General features: G+C 32.8%; 1 protein-coding gene and 1 long non-coding RNA gene across 2 annotated transcripts; both read left to right on the top strand.

Annotated features, from left to right (window-relative positions):
- The first annotated feature begins 1423 nt into the window (after positions 1 to 1423).
- On the top strand, positions 1424 to 3672 carry LOC136232204 (uncharacterized). Its single transcript, XR_010690393.1, has 3 exons — positions 1424 to 1649; positions 3168 to 3272; positions 3486 to 3672. It is a non-coding gene; the product is annotated as an uncharacterized lncRNA (long non-coding RNA).
- Positions 3673 to 21086: 17414 nt separating this feature from the next.
- On the top strand, positions 21087 to 23137 carry LOC136233513 (BOI-related E3 ubiquitin-protein ligase 1-like). The gene is made up of 4 exons (XM_066023190.1): positions 21087 to 21568; positions 21663 to 21748; positions 21837 to 22207; positions 22293 to 23137. The coding sequence occupies exons 1-4, from the start codon at positions 21522 to 21524 to the stop codon at positions 22836 to 22838; spliced, it is 1050 nt and encodes a 349-aa protein (XP_065879262.1). The 5' UTR covers positions 21087 to 21521; the 3' UTR covers positions 22839 to 23137.
- The last annotated feature ends 220 nt before the right edge of the window (positions 23138 to 23357 follow it).

The raw sequence follows: 23357 nt of genomic DNA, 5'->3' as shown, positions 1-23357 counted from the left end.
ATCATTATCATTATCATAGGCTTTGTAATGTTTTTTCTTGATGCGGCTTTTGTATACCCTCCAAGCATCGGGCATAGTCCGCATCACCCATGGTTTTCCATATTCACTTATAATATACTTTTTCTATAGAATTCATGAAATCAATCATCATTAACATAAACGATACAATAATATTACTATTTAAATCACAAAGGACAAGGAAAAATATGTGATAGTTTAATTAAACAAATAGACTAAGGGTTGTACCTGTACAAAATTCCACAACTCATCTTTACTAGGTACTTTTATGCTAATTTATGTGGTCTAAACGCACATATTGCGTTGCTAAAGTTTCCAACAAACACTACAAGAAAAAAATATAATAGCAACCGATATTTGCAACCGAATTGAAGTCAGTTGCAAAGCACAACTTGCGGTTGCGAAGTTGAGAATCTCACTTGTGAAATACATTTGAGACTTGAACACTGTTTCAAAATATATTTTATGGTTGTAAATTTTTAAGACCATTTAGGGACTTTTACATATAATATATACTTGGATATTTGAATTATATTTTGACTCAAATTAAATAGAGAAGAAAGGAAAGAGATGCCGGTAATATATTTTTAAACAAAAAAAAAATATGAAATTGTATTTTAATATTTAAAGTAATAGTTTTTAAGTGAAAAAAAAATTGAGGGGGTATGGTACAAAAATACGCTTAACATTTACATCCATTAGCAATTTAGCCCTATTATCCAAAATGATGCAATTGTACCCCTAACATTGGCAATGAATATCAATTTTACCCCTAAAGTTGACAAATTGGTCAATTTGATAAATAATTCATCAAATTGTCTTATCGGTTATGAATCTTATTATATACAGTTCACATGTGTTTCATTTTATCATTTATTACTAACAGTTCATAAACATATAATTAGACGTGAAAAAAATTAAAAAAATATTGTCTTTTCTATGAGATGGACAAAAAAAATCTTTCGCCGAATTTATAAATATTAAACTCCAATTCTATTATTAAATCACAAAAAAATATAATTTTTTTAGAACCAACTGATATGCAATTGGTGCAGAATAATAAACAAAATATATGTATTTTATAAAAAATGTTTAAAATTGACACAGCTTGCAAATGTTAGGGGTAAAATTGCTCTTAGCTGCCAACGTTAGGGGTCTCGTACCATTTTAGACGTCAGAAGTATTTTTACACTTATCCCTAAATTTGAGATATTGAAGTATAAACGTATCAAAGTTCAAGTGTAAAAAATGTAATTTATATAATAGGAAAAAGGGGCAAAATGATCTTTTTTTCACTAACATGATTAAATCTTGACTAATGCTCCGATCGGACGGTTTGAGATTGAAACCTAATATAGAAACCTAACTTTTTCTCTCTCCCACTTATTTCCGCCGCTCTTTTTTTCCTTTTACCAGATCGACTTCTTTCCCCTCTCAAATCTGAAAACCTAACTTTGGGTTGCTGCCTCTTATTCTTCCCACTTGCAATTGCGATTTGTACCCTTCAATAATGGTGATTCTTCAAGTCGTCGATGATGGCTTCCGCTTCTTAAGCTTCTTCTCCCTTTGATGGGGTTTGAACTATCTGCTTCTTAAGCTTCTCATTCTCTTTAATGGAGGCTGTGAGGGAGGTCAGTCTCAGTCTTACTCTTATTTTGTCCTTTTAATTGACTTTTAATTGCTTATTTCTAGGGTTTCTGCTATCTTAAATAAGTTGTTTGATTGACTCTTACTTCTAGCGCTTGAAGTGTTTGATGTTGGCATTGAAGCATTCATTTTGTTTGAAGTGTTTTTAGTTTGGTCTATAGTACGTGGTTTCCATTATGCTTCTGTTGTTACCTTTTCCAGTTGTGCGAAAAGTTTAGGTTTGCTGAAAAGTTAAGATGAGCTAATAACTTACTGGTTAGGTCATTTCCATTATGGGTGTTACTTATGGTGGAGTCTCTAGTTTATTTTAAATGCTAAAATGTTGGCTAGAATCCTGAATGAAGTCTTGAACTTAGCTTTTGATATTATAGTTTTAAATAGATACAATTGTCTTTTCGGCTATCCTCGGTTACCTGCAAATTAGTTATGTTTTTTGGGTTAATATATATAATTGTTTCTGACTGTGGGGTTAGTGTAGATAGTTGGTTCTGCTTTTGGGGTTAAAAGGCTAAGCAACGATGCCTTATCTTGTTCTTTAAGTTCAATATTTAAGGATGGATATAGAAATTCATGTTTAGGATTTCTATATTGCGGTTCTTAGACATGAGTAGGATTTCTACTTGAAGTGGCCATATGTAGGATTGCTTACTCCTGATCAATTCCTTTTGAGGCAGCCATTGATTTTCATGTTTAGGATTAGCTCTATAAGATGGTCCTATATTTGGAATGAACAACACCTTCTGCTATTTAAAAGTGGAGCAAGTGATGATATTTAAATTCATATGAATGACTAAACTTGAGTACATTGAACACTAAACAAGTTGCAGAGGCTTTTATAGTTTTTAAATTCACAAACAAGGCTATGTTTCTATTTTACTTAATGTCCAAAAAGGATTTTGACAAGCTATTTAGCAGAGGTTTCCATTTATGTATTATTATTTATTGATATTTCCAACCTAGCATTAGACCAATATTGTTAGCATTAATGGAACACAACCACTAGAAGCTTATTCAGTTATCATTAAGTCAAGTTGAAACTGACTTGCCTCTTGAACAATAAGGATGTCTCATCTGAGAATATTTGCTACTGATCGGTGATCATAATTTCATCATTTATATTGCTTGAAATGTTTTCCCGAATTTGAGAATATTTGATGTTGATCAATCATTAGATTTAATGACTTGTTACTAAATGTGTGAACTAATATGTTATTGAGTTTCATACTTTGAACTTGATGTATGTCCATGATAATGATGTCACGGGAATTCACATCCATTTTAGAAAAATGCACCTAAAGGCCTAGATGCTTTTACTATAATATTGATCATGTTAATTTTTTGGTCAAAACAATTAGATGTTTGCTAAACTTTGCGATTTGTGCATTGAAAACCACTTGTCAATCTTTACCAATCATCTAATTAGTGACTGATATTTCGATTTCTAACCCAAAAAAAATGTTCCTAATGTTACTTATTCTAGTGTTTTGCACATCCCTGTACAGTTCAGGTAGATGGCACCGCTCTTGTGACCCTCTTAAAGTTGAATATAGCTGCTCAGATCCTCTAATTTTACTGGTCCACTGAAGATTGTTGATACATTTTATGATGTAAGTATTGAGAATCTTTTTCATATAACACTTAAATTCACTGCATAAAAAACAGAGTGCACTTATGAGGATTTTTAAAGTTTTTGTATTTCGAAAAACTGTATCTAATTGTAAGTCCTATAAAACACTCTTGGACCCTCATGATCAAAGAAAATTGAATGTAATTGTGATTATGTTTAGATTGATATATCATGGGTTTTTTTGTTCATTTAGTTTTTATTCAGGTGAGAAAAGTTCAACTGTTATGCTTCCCACATCATGCATGATGAATGTGCCATCCTCAGGCGGATCATGTGCCTTACCAAAGAGACCGATTTCTCAACATTTACCTTGTATGGATACAAGCAACAATTGTTTATATTTAGTTTAGTTTATATATAACTTTAATTTTTTTTTTGGACGAACGTATAACTTCAATTATTACTTATTAATAAGTTTTATTTAATTTTTGTTTTCTTTTTTACTATGGAATTTTTTAAATGGTTATCTAATGTTAGTTTAGTAAAATTGTAGAAATGATAATTTAAGAAATATATATACAAAATTGCCTATAAATTTGCCGACGAATTGTCTTGACCCTAGGCAACTGAGCTGTCACAAAATTTAACAACCGGATTATTTGTGACCAATAGTTAGTTTGTAACCACAATAGTTCTGCAAAATTGTTCATTGATTTGTAACCGACATATGGTTGTAGATAATCGGTTTCTAACTTTGCCACCATATTAGCTATTGAAATGGTGGTTGCAAACGTTGCAATCAAGAAGCCTGATATAGTATCAAAGTTTTAGCAACTTTGCAATTACCAATCGATTCAGTTTGGTTGCTAAATATGCAATTCTGGTTGCTAACCATTGTTAGAGACCGATTTAGCAACCAGATTTTTGGTTGCTAATTATCGTTTTTCTTGTAGTGAAAATTGCTGAATTCAGACAATGTTTTTTCATCATCAACCGTTGGTTGTCTCTCTTCATTAAGATCTATTGTCTTCCTATCTTCAAACTTTCTTGTATGAATTTCATCAAGCTTTGTTTGTCCATGATATCTCATTGTCTTAACTTGACCAATTTCTACCATAATTGTATAAACCACAACATTATTGAAAATTGAGTTAGTTTTTATGAATAACATTACATTATTTGTAATATATAAAAAAAGTTCACCTTCTACAGCCTAAGACTGGACAACTGGTACTTCTAATTGTGTTTCTATAGCATCTTCCTGCATTTTTTCACTTCGTCCCCCTATTCCACTTTGTTGCTTCCTCATCTCTAGGAACTTTTCCATGGAACCTATTTCATTCTTGTTTTGTTGGAGCAGTTTGGCTATAAATGGTTTAGAAAATGTATTCCTTGAATCCTTAATATCCTGAATAATGAAATGATAATGCTTATCAAACACCAACAAACATACACCCTAATGACTAAAATCAATAACATATATTAACTATGTCTTAATCACAAAACAAGCATAAAATAGCGTTGTAAAATAAGGTCACTGGATCACCAATTTTAACATGTGATATCAAATCAGCAGTAAAATTCTAGGGATGTTGCTAATAACCAACCAGCCACCTTTAACTTCAACAAATAACAGCCAACCAGCCAACTTTACATACACGTGATGTTGATGAGTTTTTATAATTATTGCCAAATTCAGATATTCATTAGTTAATTTACTATCCTGTTGGACTAGAAGCTTGTACCTTTTTCTCTTTCTGCAGGCTCAAGCATTGGAGTTTAAGGTTCAGACTAATTATCTAGTTCTTGTGTTTTGATATAAATTCACACGTTTAAATTTTTCCAACACTCGAGTAAATTGTGAAACCGTTTATATTGTTTAGCCACCTATCCCTAAGGGTAAAATCTGTTGATCTAAATTCAACACACCCATGGTAATTAAAATTTACTCTCTATTAATTAAAATACTAATTAAACATAACCTCAACGTTGTCAAAAAAAAAAAACATAACCTCAATTATTTCTCATAACTACTTGTGATGTATGATTTTTGCAGCTTTGCATTCGGGATCTATGCATATTTGGAACTACAAATTTCAAGTAATTAGACGAATTTATGTTATACTTTTCCCATTAAATTTAAATTCTATGAAATTTGTATTGCTAACTCAGAGTTTGTATTACCAATTACGTTATACTTTGATCATGGTCAAGTCTTTGAACATCCGTCAGGTAACATATATATATATATATATATGGAAAAGCTAATTAATTTTGTTTTAATAAAAAATATTAAATTAGTATTAGTCAGCCAGCCAAATTTACATACATGTGATATTGTGTAAGCATATTTAAAATTTCATAAAAGAAAGACTAACCAAAATAACATTGGTTTTCAACTTATATTTTCATAAACGCATTACATATAATTTTGGTAACTTACCATAATTACTTCTTTTAGGAAGATCATTTTTATTAGTTGTAGTTGCCAAACTCTGGATTGTTCACGAACGTGTTATCCGTTTGGGCAACATTTTCATCATTTCATCATTCCTCTTTCGGCCTTTTTTTGTGCTAAATAAGAACAGAAAATATAGAAAATCATCATATGTTGGAAAAAAAAATTTAAACATGTGAAAAAAATCATTAAACAAAACACGTTCCTCATTTGATTACCTTAGTTGTGATCTTTGTATTCTCTCCATCCTCGATTCATTTCCAGCATCATCCATTGGAATATATTGTGAATCATCTTCATCCTCAATCATTTTCCCTTTTCCTTGACCGTTCCTTTTATCGATAAAATGAAAATTTCCCAACAGATCAACAATTTGTTTTAATCATAATTTAGCGACCTCGCTTGGGTATTTTAATAGTGGCTACCCGAATCATTTCAACATCATGGCCATTTGATCTCCAACTTCTTCATCTGTTGTATATTCAATTTGTTCGTCCACCTAATGGCTAAATAGGAAACTTTTTTTTCAGACCCTTTTTCAGTTGCTTTTATTGTTGTTGTAAACTTTGCAAAATCACATACTTGCGCTTATCTTTAAGCGCTTTCCTTGGACTTTGGTGAAACACATGAGTTGCTACAGTACAATATACATAAATTAATGTTAAAAAACGTTTATGGCATAAACAAAAAAATTTTGACAAATCAATGCATTTAATTAATCAATATATATTGATTAGAATTTAGACACATATATCTTCTTCTATTCTCGAAAGTGGCACATAAGGTGAGAAAATATATAAATAAATCAGTTGCAATTAGTCTATATGAATTTAGACTTATTCTAGCTTACAATAGTCTATGTTGATCTATATGAAAAAAAAAGCTGCAGGAGTAAGTGACGCGAGCAAGATAGACAATATTGTGAGGCAGATCATTCATGGAAAAGAGCTAACAATACCCAAGTTTCCACCAAGAATGGACGGAAATAGCCAGAAATAACAGTTCACAAGGATTCCTCTTGAATAACTGCAGAGTAGTGCGAAAATACACATTCAGCAACGAAAAGGGTCGGATTGGCTGGTTTCGGATAAACACGTTGGTTGAGCATGGACCAATGGGAGAATGAAACGTGGGAGACTACCTTTTGTACCAAGATGAAATAGATGGTTGTGATGTAATGTTCTTTTTGTGTTTTTTGGTTTAAGTATTATTCTACCCTTACTGTTTAGGGTTAAAATCTTCACCCTATAAAAAGTTAACTTTGTAGTAGGTGAAGTTTATCATTACTAGTAGCCACTCTTTTAACTTTCTTTTCAAGTTTCTGTTTTTAAGTATTTTTGGGTGCGAACATCTTGTTCACTCATGGAAATGAGTGAGTAGTACACTTGTTGCCGGTCTAGCCAGCCATAAATGGTGATTGTAAGTATTTCTAATGTATTAATGAGCATCTTTATCAATGAATGGCTTTCAAATGGTGTATGGAATGTTTTAGATATTGATCATGTCTAAATGCTAGTGAAAAGGGATGACATGACCTTGCTCCTAATTTATGGAAATAACCATTTGATGCATGTTGTGTTGGATAGACACGAATATTACCACATGTTGAGGTTTCTTTATGAATGCTCCTTGCTCTTAACGCTGGAACAACTTAACGTTAGGATTCCTGGTTAAGCATTATTCTTAGAACCTATGGAAAAAGGGACACCTGGCCGTAGTGATCTTAGAAGGAGAGACTCAAGCCAGGAACCTTAAAGATGTCTATTTTATTAAATTAGTTATATGAGCAATTGCTGTTCGGCGTAGCGCTAGACCAGCAGCTGTTTCCCATTTGATATTTAGCTTACATTATCTTTGTTTCCCTATTTTACTACATGTTCACTACACTACAATCAACTTTATTATGTCTAGTGATTAAGGTAACTGTTCTCAATCTTAACTCAATCCCTGTGGAAATGACACTTGGCTTTACCCAACTACAATAGACCTAGTATACTTGCTAGTGTCCACAAACAAGAGACCAGTAAGATGCAAAATTCTCAATGTTTTTTGCTATTTTCGTGTCAATATGCAGTTCAGTAAACTACCAAATAAGTTAGCAAAATGTTATTATATATCCTGAGCACATCAAGGTAAAAAAAAACAAAGTTTATATACAAGTAATGCTTAATTGCAGCCTTGGATTCCATAAGTGGAGACATTAAAGGAACTTGCTAGGAAGCATTTTTATAAGTGGAACCAAGCAGTTGAAAATGCCTTAAATACTAGGATGCTACATCATCATGAGTGCCAATAAGTAATTATAATAAATGACCAAAATACAACACGTTAAAAATATTATTGTTTATGTTCGCTACCATTATCCTATTCTTACCCATCAAAAAACGAAAATGATTTACAATCCTAGAACACACAATCGCAAAAAGAATAACACAAAGTCTAATAATCATTGAGTGTATAAAAACACATACATGTTTTTGTTATCTCACGTGATTGAACACAAATAAATGGTTGCTTTTGAGTGGCTTGTTGAACTTCATTGAATTCATTGTCAATAAAAAAACTCAAGAGTTTCTTTATCAGCAAAATTTGACATATAGTCAATAACATCAATGTCATCATATAACAATTTGAAGACACCATTTTTTTCTTTCAACACAAAAATCCCACCTATCATTTCATATCCAATATCAGTTTTGACAATCGATAGTAACTCCGTATAAGACATCTGGTCAGAATCTACAAGTGAACTTGTTTTGAAGACATCTCCACCCATATATTTCTTAGTAGTGAATACTCCATTATGGTGAAATTTCAATATGAACCTTTTACTCTCCATTCTGAAAAAGAACAAAAACAATAAATGTACTCAATGAAAACTTGCAACCAAAATATGAGATTATAACTTAATAACTAATGAATTCTATAAACAAAAAAATTCATCTTAATACAAGACAAATAAAAACATTAGAAAATTGAATAAACCCACCATGTTATCAATTTGAAAATCAAAGTTATAGTATATCAACCCCATTTATACCCTCTTCAATTTCTTCCCCTACTTTCCCTTCTTCCTCTATATAAAAACACTATGTTGGTATCTTCTTAACAACATAATATGAGTTTTTGTCAACCGGATCACAATGTAAAAAACTTGGTTCACTTGTGTTTCCAACACAAATGGATCGTTTTTTCATATCAACTTATTAAAATTCACTCTAGGAAAGTCGTACTCATTATTTTGTTGTTGGTACCAACAACACTGGAACAAAACCACATTAAACTCTCCCCAATAATCAACTTCAATTATTTCTTCTATTGATCCATAGTAGCCAACATTCCCCACGGCTGGATTTTGGTCTTTTGAACTTGCAAAGCTTGTTGTTAAGGTTGTAAAAAACACACCACTATTACGATCTCTTTTCTTGGTGTGGAATCTATACCCGTTAATCACATATCCACTATGTTTCTTGGCTGATCGATTAGGCCCCTTTGCGAAGCATGATATCTCATCTGAAACTGAATTGTTATTTTCAATCTTCTCCCTAAACTACTTGTGGAATTCTGTACTATGGTCTTGTACTCTTTTATATCTTTTTTGCATTTCTATGACCTTCAAAAATATGGCGATGTTCCCTATGGATTGGCAATAAAACACTTTTTACTAATTAAATAAATACTTAGATACATATTTGAATATTAATAGATAAGAATCTTACTCGATGTATTTCTCCACATCGTCATTCTGGGAGTTGAAAAGAATATAACAATGAGCTTTATTCCATATATCATCATTCAAATGAAATGATTTTCCATTTTTGTTTCTCTTTGTCCCTATAGGATAACCAACATTTTTCATTGTGGGACTACAAGAATTAGAGAAGGCTGATTGATTCGTCTTCATTCCATCTCCTAAGTATCTAGCACAAAATGTTAAACATTCTTCTGCCAAGTATCTTTCAGCTATAGACCCTTCTGATTTACTCCTGTTGCGAATATATGACTTCAACTTCCCTAAATATCGCTCTATTAGAAACATCCATCTACTATGCACCGGACCTCCAAGCTTGACTTCTCTAGTCAAATGAATTGGTAAGTGAACCATTATATCAAAGAATGATAGGGGGAATCATCTCAAGTTGGCAAAGTGTCAAACAAATGTCATTTTGCAACTTCTTTAAGTCATCAAGTTCAATAGCTTTGCTACACAATGCTTTGAAGAATCCACCCAACCTTATCAAAGGTATAGCTACCTCATGCCTCAAAATCTTCTTCATAGAAAATTGGAGTAAATATTGAAGGATGAAATGAGCATTGTGACTCTTATAGCCAGAAATTTCCTTCTCATTCATTTGCACACAATGACATATATTGGATGCACAACCATATGGAAATTTAGCATTTCTTAACACAGAACAAAACATTTCTTTTTCTTCATTTTTCATATCAAAACATGAAACCCCCATAATTCCTTTTTGTCCCATCATCAGAATAAGTAGGATGCAATTCCTTTCTAATACCCATTTCTTGTAAATCCAAATGGGCATTAAGATGGTCTTTAGTCTTCCCAAGAATATTTAATAATGTTCCTATAATGTTATCACATATGTTTTTCTCAATATGCATAACATCAAGATTATGGTGGGAGATGTTGTGTTTCCAATATGGAAGTTCAAATAGAATAGATTTCTTCCTCCAAGGAACATCAGAATTGGCCTTTTGATTCTTTTTTTGTTTTCTAAACACATTTACATATCCATGCAATAAGTGATCAATCTCCGTCCCAGACAATTCAATAGGAGCACTTTCCTCTTCAATATCACCATTGAATCTACACTTATCCAACCTCCACTTATCCAACTTTCCTCTTCAAGATCAAAAAACATCTGATGGTTCATATAGCACATTTTCCTACTATGTTTCAAGTACACTGAGGAAGTCTTGTAATGGCAATTAGGGAAAGCAAATTTTCTTTTAGTGCTTCATCCAGACAACATTGCATATGCCGGAAAATTACTAATTGTCCAAAATAGAGCTGCTCACATCACAAATGTTTCATTAATGAGTGCATCATGTGTTTCTAACCCTATATCATGCAATTCATTTAACTCTTTGATCAAAGGTTGCATGTAGACATCAATATTATTTCCGGGAGAATTGGGGCCGGGAATTATAGTTGATAGAATTAAATTTTCTGGTTTCATGCTTAGCCAATGGGGTAGGTTGTAATTCACTAACATAATTGGCCAAGTGCTATGGGAAATACTCATTGTTCGAAAAGGATTAAAACCATCAGAAGCTAAACCTAACCTCATATTACGATGCTCACTTGAAAATTGGGGGTACATAGAATCCATAACCTTCCAAGCCTTACCATCAGCTGCATGTCTCAACTTCCTATCATTTTTACATACTCTAGCATGCCAGATCATTAGTTCAGAAAATTCTTTGCACATGAACATACATTGTAGCCTTGGTTTTAGCGAAAAATATCTCATCACTTTCGCAACTACTTTGGAAGACTTCTTTTTACACCCATTATCTTTAGGAACAATGCCATCTTCATTCACTTTCCACCTTGAACTGCCACATACTTTGCAAGCACTGTCATTTTCATTTTCACCCCAATACAACATGCAATCATTAGGACATGCATGTATTTTTTTGTAATCAAGACCCAAATCTTTAATGATACATTTTGCAACATTAAAGGACTTAGGTACATTTGCTTAGGGAAAGGCTTCACGAATCAAAGCCAAAAGTTCAGAAAATGCAACCTCGCTAACTCCATGGGTACACCTCCAAAGATAAAGTCAAATTATGAACTTCAAATTAGAAAAGTTTTCACAACCAGGATACAGTGGTTGTTTTCCATCCTCAAGAAGGTCGTAAAAAAAATTTGCATCGGCATTTTTTCCATATCTACCTCCACCTTCATTTTGTTCCATTTCATTGCCTATATGCCTAAAAGTGTTATGTAGCATCGTATCCAAATCATCCCCAAAACTACTTTCTAAAATAAGGTTAATCCCACCGACATATCCACTTATATTTTCAACCATAACTTGATAAATCCAATCACATAAATCGGATATGGACTATGCCATATTAGATGATCATATAATTGATCTCGAGAAAGCCATTTGCGATTGTAACATTTTTTACACGGGCACTTCAATTGGTTTCCATCGGCATACCTGACAAATGCATTATCAACAAATGACTTTATTCCATTAGCATACTCCTTACTATACTTAGGAAGTTCCAACCAAATCTTATCATCTCGATCCATTACAAACAAAACCACCATATATGAAAATGAATAAACTAGGAAATTAATTCAAATGAATCAGCCAAATTTATTTAAACTACTAACGTATAACACTGAGGCAGTGATAAGGAGTGTTGTTGTCTTGCAGTAACTGTTTGGAACTTAAAAACAGTATTTGGAGATAAGTCTTTGACCTTTTTAACATGTACAAACATAATCAAAATAGAACTCAACGAACCATTTATCAAAAGGAAAAGTTTGGACTGACACGAATAAAGGACATGGATGAGTGAGTGAAAAGAAAAAAGGAAATGTTATAGCTTTATAAAGACATGAATTATCCAATTTAACCTATGTCTAGTATATTTTCATCAGTCCGATGAGCATCACAAACAAATTGGAAACCAAGTGTTATACATGAAAGTAATAGGAAGTTAACAAAAAAAAATGTATAAGCAGAACGAAGAGAGGGAAAAGAAACATGAAAATAAACTTGTACCAAAAACATCATATATAATTACAAATCACCATTTCTTCATTTAATACTAAACTATTTAAACAATTTCTTTTTTTTAATCTTTCATTAAACTTGTATTTTTAGTTTGAGTATGATATCCTATCTGTGAAAATTAATATTTCTACAAGCTAATTATTACTTTTAAAAAATATATAAGTTATCCAGGAAAATTCATCAAAAAAGCATGAAAACCCTTATAAACAATCAAATATGTGAAAACCAACAGAAATAGATGACAAAAAGAATAAGAATGGCAAAAAAAGTACCTCAGTTCTGAAGGCATCCCATGTAAAGAAGACTTGAGCCTTTTCACCTCTCTCAAGACAGAACACAGATAACTGAAGTTTTTGGTTGGAGACGGAACACAAATGTTCTGTGAGATGTTTATGGAGATTCGTAGGGATTACAACTTAAGGAGTTGACTGACTGAAGATTGAGGAGTCGACAATAACTAGCTAGCTCGACGAGATGGCCAACAAGGAAAGGTTATAAGGTACTAATATGTTAAGTCAGCTTACTTGTGCAAACTGATTAATAAAGTCTCCAAGATTAATGATATGCTCATATTTAGTAGGTTGGTGACCTAGTCGAGTGAATCTGTGAGGTAACAAGATACTAATCTGAATATCTCTGGTTTGTTACTTTCATGGGAATGATAACTAACTAAAGACTAGTATGTACATTGATTGTAATATTGTTTCACAAGTTACAAACATTAGATGTCAAATTAGGGAAATCATGGCTTATGAAATAATAAGCCTTGGATCAATTTGTTTTGAGAACACCACATAGTCAGAATAGTCATAGGTGGTTCTTATGTAACACTCTAGGTTGAATCCTTAGACCAAGTTCACTATAGGGCATAGATGGTTTGCATTGTACTTTGATTGATCGTCTAACGAGCCTATAACAAGGTGCCAAGTATTGGTTTAGTTGGGTGGATTGTATATCATGCTCAGAAACCGTGAGTGAAGCAAGGGTTTGCTGAATCTCTGAAAAAGATAAGATATCAATGGACATTTGACTAGTGGGACTGAGACGCGTGTGGTCAGACCCGAATGGGGCAATGTGTAATTTCTCATTCAAACTCATTAGTTCACTAGAGATCAAGAAATATCCGAGCAACAGATGAGGATGACTTAATTGTGCCTCGTGCTGGACTTCATATCCAATAGCAATGGATTACTTGAGAGGTTACTATTAGGTTCTCGAAAGTTACATAAATATTTGGCGACACTTCTCTATAGTATAAACTTTCTTTTAATTAATTAGTTTAGTTTATATATAAATATAAATAAATGTAAAGAATAATGTCCAATATTATTATTACTTTACATTATCCACCTAAAGGGTTCCCGACAACCCACAAACCGAAAAATTGGATAAACTATAAAAAAAAAATATAACTGTATATACATTATAGTTTGTATATATATACACACACATGCATAAAATTATCTAAATTTGTATTGCCAATTTAATCTAATTAAATTAAAAATCTAGTTAGACAATTTGGCCCTTTTCTTTATTTAATTAATTATGGGTCAGGCTATCTCATTCCAACTACCAAATACTCTCTCTCTCTCTTCTTACTATTTTTTTGTCAAGATCTTCAAGCTTTTTTTATCTTTTGTGGATCTACTTTAAAAAGGAAGAAGGAAGTTCCTTCTTCTTCCTCCTAACGGGTTAGGTTTACTGTAATTTTTCTTTATTGTATTTCTTTTCAGTCAGTGTTTATATATTTTATTGGATCTCTTTATCCATTTGAATTGTATCTATTCTCCATTATTCTACTATTTATACCTTTTTCGGATTTAGCAAGAGCGGAAACGATTTATTTTATACGTGGATCAATATATCTACGTGGTTGTAACAAAAGAAAGGACTCAGATCCGAATGTTCGGAATGGCCTAAATGATGAAGATTCGATTGCAGTTGCTTTTCTACGGATTTGGATTTCAATGAAGCATATGTTTTATTATTTTTCTATGTGTTTTGTACCTTTTATGGCTTTTAATGGTTTTTGTAGTCATTTTCGTCCCATTGTGGATTTTGTAAGGTTTTTTACTTTTTCCTTTTCCTTTTCTTGTTGTACCTGTTCTTTTTGTATCTAATGGAGATATATATATGCATTTTCATAAAAAAAAATATGGGTCAGGCTAAACTATAATGCAATCTAATTAAATTTCTCAGTTTACCTAGGTCCACACACCAATGATATAATGCTTTTAAATTCAAGAAATCGTGTTAGGCATGAAAGCTAAGACATTGCCAGAAACCTTATATTATTATCCAGTCTCTTCTGCAAGCGATCCTGCTAGGCTATCTAGAGATGGTGGTTAGAACGAACATCATATTCGTTTTACTGATCATACAAGGTTTTAGCTGACCTTTATGATAATTCATTCAGATAGAAATCTTGTATGTAACCTTCGAAAACCTAATAGTAACTTCTTAATAATCCTTTTCTTTACAATATCAAGTTTAGTAAGAGGCATGGTTAAGTCACCCTCATTTTTCGCTCGGACATTTCCTTAATCTCTAGTGAACTGATAAGTTCAAATAAGCAATTACACATTGCGTCATTCAGGTATGTCCACACGCTTCTTAGTCCCACTAATCAAATGGTTGGTGATATCTCATCCTAATAAGAGATTAAATAATCCCTCACTTCGCTCATGGTTTCTAAGCATGGTGTATAATACCCTCAACTGAACCCATACTTTGCACCCAGTCATGGACCCATTAGGCGATCAATCAAAGTTACATGAACCACCTATGACAATCTTAATCATGTGGTGTTCTCATGGATCAATCTAGAGCTTACTATTTCATAAATCCTAATGCCCCTGATTTGACATTCAATGTTTGTAATCGATGAAATACATTACGATCAAAGCACATACTAGTATTTAGTTAGTTGTTATTCTCACGATAGTAACAGACCAGAGATATTTAAATTAATATCTTGTTGCCTCACGGTTTCACTTGACCATGTCATCAACCACCAAATATGAGCAGATCATTAATCTTGGATAGTCTACTAATCAGTTTAGACAAGTAAGCAGACTTAATAGATTATTGGCTTATAGTTAATAGTTCTATTAGATATGAATTGATATGTGATCCTCTATGGATTTTATTGTGACTAGGGCTCCTAAAGCTTATGCATCACTCCTGTTTCCATCACGTGAAGATCTTTACTGCCACTAGGATGAAAAGTATGAATTGTAGCTTTTAATCTTAGTCCATTAATATTCTTCGATATACTTGGCATTTTAAAATAGACTAATGAACAATGTGTTGTTTGGAACATACAAAAAGAAACACGTCTTGTTATTTAAATGACTTTTAAAATTAGTTTTTAACTTTGCAAGGATCCAATTCGTGCTCACACTAGCTTTTGGAGAAAAATATCTCATTCGAGCTTCATTGGATTGGTGTGTTCTAGTGAATTTAGGAGTTGCCTTTAAAGCACTCATCTAATGAGTTTTCTTTGCTTGAATTCTGTCTCCTTATTGCTCCCACTAATTTTCTAGAAGTGATGATGCCACCTTTTAAGGAAATGTCTCATTTGAGCAACATACAATATGTTCTCAATGAACAACAATATTTAAGATTCTAAATATGTATTTGAATGTATCATATCCAATATGATATATTCAAATAAATCTCATATGTTGTGTTTAGTTGTTATTGATTATAAGGTCTTTGAATAAAGATGCATATTACACTGGAATGATGGGTGTTTCATCATTTCAATGATAAACGTTCCATCTGTATGATAGGTTTAATACATCTAATGAACTTTAATTGATCATACAATAGCTACAATCTAACTTTTAAAGTTAACACGACACTAAATCGACAATAATCCGAACAGGTCAACACGATTGTGACACGAAAGTTTTTGGGTTGGATTTGGGTTTACTCGTTAACACGAACCCGAAATGACACGACATGAACACGACCCAAACACAATAACTGTTAGGTCTACATATTGGTCTATGAACTTTTTTTTGCAATTCAGTTTGTTGCTAGCATAAGACAGGTCACATCATGTGACTCCTTCTTATGCTTCTCGTAAATGTCCAACACTTCCTAAGTAGCATTCTGGATGGGGATGGAAGGAAAATCTCGGTTCAGAACATATTCTTTTTGCTCCTGGATAAGCACTATCTATAGATTTCGAGCAGTCAGTAAAGTTCTGCCCATTGAGTTTGTCCTTCTCAAGGATGTGCCTTAAGGAACAGAGTTAGTATTTGCCATTTACCAAGTCTACATAGAAAAATAAAGTTGGTTCATCTTTTTAGGTCTTTTGTTTCTTCTCACTAAATGAATTATTATCCCTATAACTCAATTCATGTTGTCGTATGCTTTAACTTAGTGAGCCGAGATTCCTATTTGGCCTCGACTTAGTGAGACTAAGTTTGTACACTCTATGTAAATTAGGTAGAACTATCTGATTACATCCTATTTAACTCTCGGATTGAAGGGAAAAATATTTAATACTTTGGCACTTCCCAATCTATGCTTAGGACCAAAGTATGTTTGGGGTCCACATTAAGTCAAACCACCAACCCGAAGTTAGGTGTATCCAATATCCTAACCCTTGCCTTACAAAGATGTCCCAACGCACCCGACTTTGGCACAGACCTTGTTGGAAGTCAATGCCTTGACAAGGTTCGTTTGTGGAAAGTATTTATCAACTTGCTATTGAGGGACTTTATTTATTGATTTTAAAGCGGCTTTTTGAACGGCTTCTAACAGCTCATGGATTTAAACGCGCAGTTTGAATGCTGTGGAGTAAATAAATATATAAATACATAAAGTAACATGACATGACATAGGCTATTCTAGTACAATCCTATAAGATTTCTAAACTTTTACAAAATTTAAATGCTTCACTTCTGGCTCCAACTCAAAGTCTGGGCTTAGGCTTGGACTTCTCAATTTAGGCTTTTTTCTTCGCATCATAACTGAAGTCATGTATATCATAGGGAAAGTTGTTAAAAGTAAGAAAGAAAATAGAAAATAGAAAAATAATTATTTTATTATTAAAACATAGGATAAAGGGTAATTTTAGTATTTTAATTTTTGTTTAGTCTAATTTGAGCATTGACTCAAACATAAGGACTAAAGAGTTGATGAAAATAAAAAAATTGAGGTACTATGTAATTGTTTCTAAAAAGCTTAAAGCATTATTTGATCCCTAATCTATTCAAAATTTTATCATTTGGCCCCTGACTTATTATTTGGTCACATTTAGCCTCTAACTTATCCCAATTGGTGAAATTTCACCCAATTTGTATGAATACTTAATAGAATCGTTATCTCATTGACAAATAACAATATTTTGACACTTGAGCTTCACACTTGATATTTCTTAAAGTTTTTTTTACCACATTTTGTGGAAATAATTAATTAGATTAAAAAAATAAAAAACAAATTACAAACTAAAATCTATTACGTTCGAGTGTTAAAATATTGTTACTTATCAATAAGATAATGATTTGGTTAAGTTTTAATACAAATTGTGTGAAATTTCACCAATCGTAATAGATCAAGGGTCAAATCAAATGTAACCAAATAATAGGTAACACGGATAACCTATATAAATGTTCACCTATAGAGTATTTCTATAAAACTAAATTGGTTTTATAGCTATATAATTTCTCATCTGAAAATTAAAGATGAGTTTTATAACTTATCCGAGATTTCTTTGATAAGAATTAGTAATTATTTGGTTTATTAAATGATAATTGAAAATGAAGTTATTGTTTGGTGAATAGGCTAATTAAAAGGAGCAAGAATATTATAACCACTTGAATAGGGTTAATAGTAACGCATAATTATCTGTAAAAGTTAAACTAAAAATTTTGAAAATGAGATAGTTGTTGCAGCCTTAAAATATGGATATATGTATATATAGAAGAGTTAATTGCATAATAAAAATTTGACCAAATCTTGATCAAACACAGCAATCTTTAAAAGAAATGAAGCCAGCAATCTTGCTATTAGATTGGAACCATTTTGATCTTTTCTTTTCTTTACTTTCTAAGATAAGATTCTAAAATTAATTAAAGAATGATGTATCACAAAATGTGCATCAATTTACGTGGATTATTCTTTCTTTTCTTTTCTTTTTAGTATTTTCAAATATAGACAATAAGATAGCTTAGCTTTCATACTTGGAATGTGTTATAAGCAAACATCTAGAAATTAATTGTGATTTTAATTAATTAATTTATTCACATGAATTGTAGTGCCTAATAATTAATTCTAAACAATAAATTCAGACGAGACGATATCAATAATAAATAAGTAAAAAGAAAAGAAAAGAAAGCTGGCGAGAGAGAGAAGCATATGGCATATGGGACCATAATACAAACAAACTCAGAGGCAGAGGAACCCCCCAACTTATAACCACTACTATCGTACTCTTTAACCCACCTTTGTTTTTCTACCCTTAATACATCATTTCCCACCTAAACTTTTTCAAATATTCCCAAACCTCCTTAAACTTTAATAAAATATCCAAATAGCCTTTCAAACTTACGTAAAATATAATAAATTAATCACCCGATTATAAAAAAAAACAATGTTATATCAAACCGGAATGATGATTGGGTTAATGATTTACTGGTTCAATCGATTGAACCAGAATGGTTTAACCGAATGATATTATAAATATATTATATAATAAATTAATTTGGTTCATCGGTTTGATCCCGGTTCAATCCGGTTTAACATTGTTAAACCGTAGAATCTATAACCAGATCATACTCATGGTTGGTTCACGTTCCAACTGGTCGGTCCGGTCCCCTTTTTAAAACACTGTAATACATACGGAAAGTGTGTTGCACGTGTTTTGGAAAAGTAAAACAACCAAAGTTAGAGTATACAGTTCTAATATTAGAGAAGACAAGTTTTACAGTTGAACAAGTAAGAACTTTCTTCTTAGTTTTGCAACCGAATGATTAATTGATTACATTATAATCAAGTCAGTGGACTATTGAGACGTTTTAAACAAGTTTAGGGATATCGAGACACTGCGAAAGATTATAAGGGGGTGTTTGTTAGCTGTTTTCATGCTCTATTTGCATTTTCACTTCGAAAATGAAGGTTTTAAGTGTTTGGTTAGTGATCTCATGTTTGACTCTTACCTCTGAAAAGTAGTATTTTACAAAAGCAGAGAACCTCTGCTTTTTGAAAAAGCAGTTTTTTTCAGCAAACCGTAACAGAAAACAGTAGCTAAAGCAAACGGGCCTTAAGATCAATCGAATTTTTTGATAAATTCAGGGACAAATGGTGTATTAAGTTTTTTTTTTAATATAGAGGGTGTTTGTTTCAGCTTTTCGGATGAGCGTTTAGCGTTTCACTCCAAACCGCAAGAAATATAGCGTTTGGTTAGGTTTATATAACCGTAGCGTTTAGCGTTTTCTCTGGAACTGCAACGTTTTGGAGCGTTTTACGAAAAGCTCATATTTGGAGCTTTTCATAAACAGCTGTTTGTAGTTATTTATTATTGACAAAATTATCCTTCTTATTTCCACAAAATATGTTTATTCTTTAACATTATTTATATTTCTACAACATAATTACCGGAAGAACAAGGTTTTGTTGCGTTCAGTAATTTTTTTTATTTTTTATATAAATTATTTTTATTAATTTGCGTAACACATTTTTTATTTTATAATAGGATATGGTACAAAAATATCCCTAACATTTGTAGCTATGAGCAATTTTACCTTTAATGTCTAAAATTGTGCAATTATACCCCTAATATTGGCAGTCAAAAGCAATTTTACCCCTAACATTGACAGGTTGGGTCAATTTGAGAAATAATTTATCAAACTGTCTTCTTGGTCATGAATATTGTCATCTACACTTCACATGTGCACCACTTTATCATTGTTAGTAACAGATCGCAAACATATAATTAGACGTGATTTTTTTTTAAGAAAATAAAAAATATATTGTCTTTTGTACGAGTTGAACAAAAAAAAATTTCAACTATTTCGACGAATTTATAAATATTAATTTTCAAATTTATTATTAAATCACAAAAAATATAGATTTTTTTTAGAACTATTGGTATGTGCAATTCGTGTTGAATATGAAATAAAATATCTATGTTTTTTTAATAATATCTGAAATCGACCCAATTTGCCAATGTTAGAGGTAAAATTTCTCTTAGCTGTCAACGTTATGAGTAAAACTGTACCATGTTTTTTAATTTCACATTTTTCCTTTTATAATTTCATCGTTGATTAATTTAAAACATATCCATTTTAGACATTTTAAATCCGAACAGCAACAGTTCAATATAATTTTACCAAACACTAGTAATTAAACAGCTAATAACAAACAGCTAACAGCTTACTGCAACTGCAAATAGTTAACAGCAACCGCAACAGCTATTAGCTAACAGCTGAACCAAACAGACCCATAATGTTAGAAAAATGTAAGTAGAAAAAAAGAAAAGTAGGTAGGTAGTAGGAAGTAAGTAAATGAATGAAAAGGGAGTGGTGAAGAAGAAGAAGAGAAAGCAAATAAAAAAGAAAGAGCATAATAAGGGAAGGTGTCTCTCTCTCTCTTGGACTCATTCGTTTCAATCTCTATTGTTCTAGAGAGAGAAACAAACAACATTATTATTTATTTACCATACCATACGCAAAGGGAGGGAGGAAGAAAGTATAAATGAAAAGAATTGGGGGAAGAAGAAATTGAATTAAATTATTAGGTGAAAAATGGAAAATATGATGATGAGACGATAACAAGGCAAAGGCATATGAAAAGGCAGTTGGGGATTCATTGATTCATTCATCACTTCTCTATTTCTCCTTCCTTCTGTACAAAAGAAATTTAATTTGTTTTTATTTCAATTCTCTCTCTCTCTCTTTTTCATTGAAGAGTCCGCCTTAGCTTCAGGGGCATCTTTTCTTTTCATGCTTCTTATGTGTTAGCGTTTATTGCTCTTTTTCTTCCCTATTTACATCTCACACTTGTTCCCCCTTTTCTTCAATATCATATCATATCAATGGCTGTTCAAGCTCAATACCCTTCCAATGTTCTCCTTCTCAACAGGTTCCTTCCTCTTTTTCTTCTAATCTCTCTCAATCTTTATTTTACTCTCTTTCTTCATTTCTTTAACTCTGTTTTCTTTCATTCCTATTTGCAGAAACGCCCAAGACGGTCTTGATTACTCATTGCAACCGCATCCCGGAGCCTTTCTTGATCAATCTCCTATGCTTTTCACTAATGGAGGTTAGCATCTACTGTTGCTTGTTCTTTTCATTTTTGTGTCTCTCTGGGAATTTCTGAGGATTGAAATCAATCTGGATATGGAAAACAGGGGCTAATAATAATCATCATAATAGTAATCCGAGAAAGAGAGCAAGAGAAGTCGCTTCATCAACAACTGCCGGAATAACTACCGCCACGCCAATCCATCCATTTTCTTTGCAGCAACAAACTTCTCACTTGATTGATCTTTCTCAACTTCATAATAATCAATCTCAACAGAATGTCGTTTCAACTGGCCTCCGATTGTCCTTCGGCGACCAACAAATTCAGCAAAATCAACATTATCAACAACAGCAACAGCAACAGCAACAGAATTTCCTCTGCCAATCCTCTTCTACTATCTTATCTTTACTATCGGAAGATTTTACCTCTCAGATTAAACGCCAGAGAGAAGAAATTGATCAATTCCTTCAGGCGCAGGTATGATTTTCTTCTCTTTTATCTACTCAATTGGGGGAAAGGGGAAAAAAATTGAGTTTTGAGGGATGGTTTATGTTCCGTACAGGGAGAGCAGTTGAGGCGCACATTAGCAGAGAAGAGGCACAGGCACTATCGTGCGCTAATAAGCGCAGCGGAGGATTCAATCGGAAGAAGATTGAGGGAGAAAGAGGCGGAAGTGGAGAAGGCCGCTCGGCGCAACGCTGAGTTAGAAGCACGCGCCACTCAACTTAGCGTGGAGGCGCAGGTTTGGCAAGCGAAGGCAAGGGCGCAGGAGGCTACGGCGGCGGCGTTGCAGGCACAATTACAGCAAGCTATAATGAACGGAGGAGTGGTGCAGGATAACAGGAGAGGGGGGGATGATGGTGGTCTAGGTTCATCCGGCGGGGGAGTAGAAGGGCAGGCGGAGGATGCGGAATCGGCGTATGTGGACCCGGAGAGGGTAACAGTGTCAGGTGGGCCCAGTTGTAAAGGGTGCCAGAAAAGAGCGGCGACGGTGGTGGTGCTGCCGTGTCGGCATCTCTGTCTTTGTACAGAATGTGACCAACTGGCTCAAGCGTGCCCGCTTTGCCTTCAAGTAAGAAATTCCAGTGTTGAAGTTTTCCTGTACTAGAGCCCATTACAGGCCCATTCCAGCCCATTTCGTATTAAACAGACTCATTTTAGGAAACCAACAAAAAAAAAAATTAAATAATGATGAATTAAATAAAAATACATTTTTTTTCTCTTTTGGGGGTCAGATATTAGCTCACCCAAGACTTCATTTTTTTTTTCCCTTGATTCCCCCTCTTGGAGTGAAGAGGTAATGTACATGGTCACGTGGGTAGTGGCAATTTTTTTTTCTTTTCTTTTTTGAAATTTAATTCAATATATAAATTCTTTTATTTGCTATAAATATTTTGTCATTGTTTATGTCGTTTTGTTTGTTTTCTTTGACCGTTTCAGGGTGCAAGTGAAATTGCACCATTGTTTGCATAATTGTTAAATTTCAATTTAATGGTCTGGTCGATTGTTGTCTATGGATAGTAAATATTATGGTTGTTGAATTGTTGATGTTATCTAGTTGTTAGTCCTGCTTCGGGATGATTCCTTTTTACACTCGGATCGTGCTTCGGGATGATCCCTTTTTACA

This window comes from Euphorbia lathyris, chromosome 6 (genome assembly GCF_963576675.1).
Source record: "Euphorbia lathyris chromosome 6, ddEupLath1.1, whole genome shotgun sequence".
Taxonomy (NCBI): domain Eukaryota; kingdom Viridiplantae; phylum Streptophyta; class Magnoliopsida; order Malpighiales; family Euphorbiaceae; genus Euphorbia; species Euphorbia lathyris.
This window is presented reverse-complemented; position numbering and strand designations above follow the sequence as displayed.

Bases quoted from the DNA above. Each gene is read 5' to 3' on its own strand.
- LOC136233513 (XM_066023190.1), top strand. From the start codon at position 21,522: ATGGCTGTTCAAGCTCAATACCCTTCCAATGTTCTCCTTCTCAACAG. The intron at 21,569-21,662 runs GTTCCTTCCTCT...TCCTATTTGCAG, and splicing joins AATGTTCTCCTTCTCAACAG to AAACGCCCAAGACGGTCTTG. The intron at 22,208-22,292 runs GTATGATTTTCT...TGTTCCGTACAG, and splicing joins ATCAATTCCTTCAGGCGCAG to GGAGAGCAGTTGAGGCGCAC.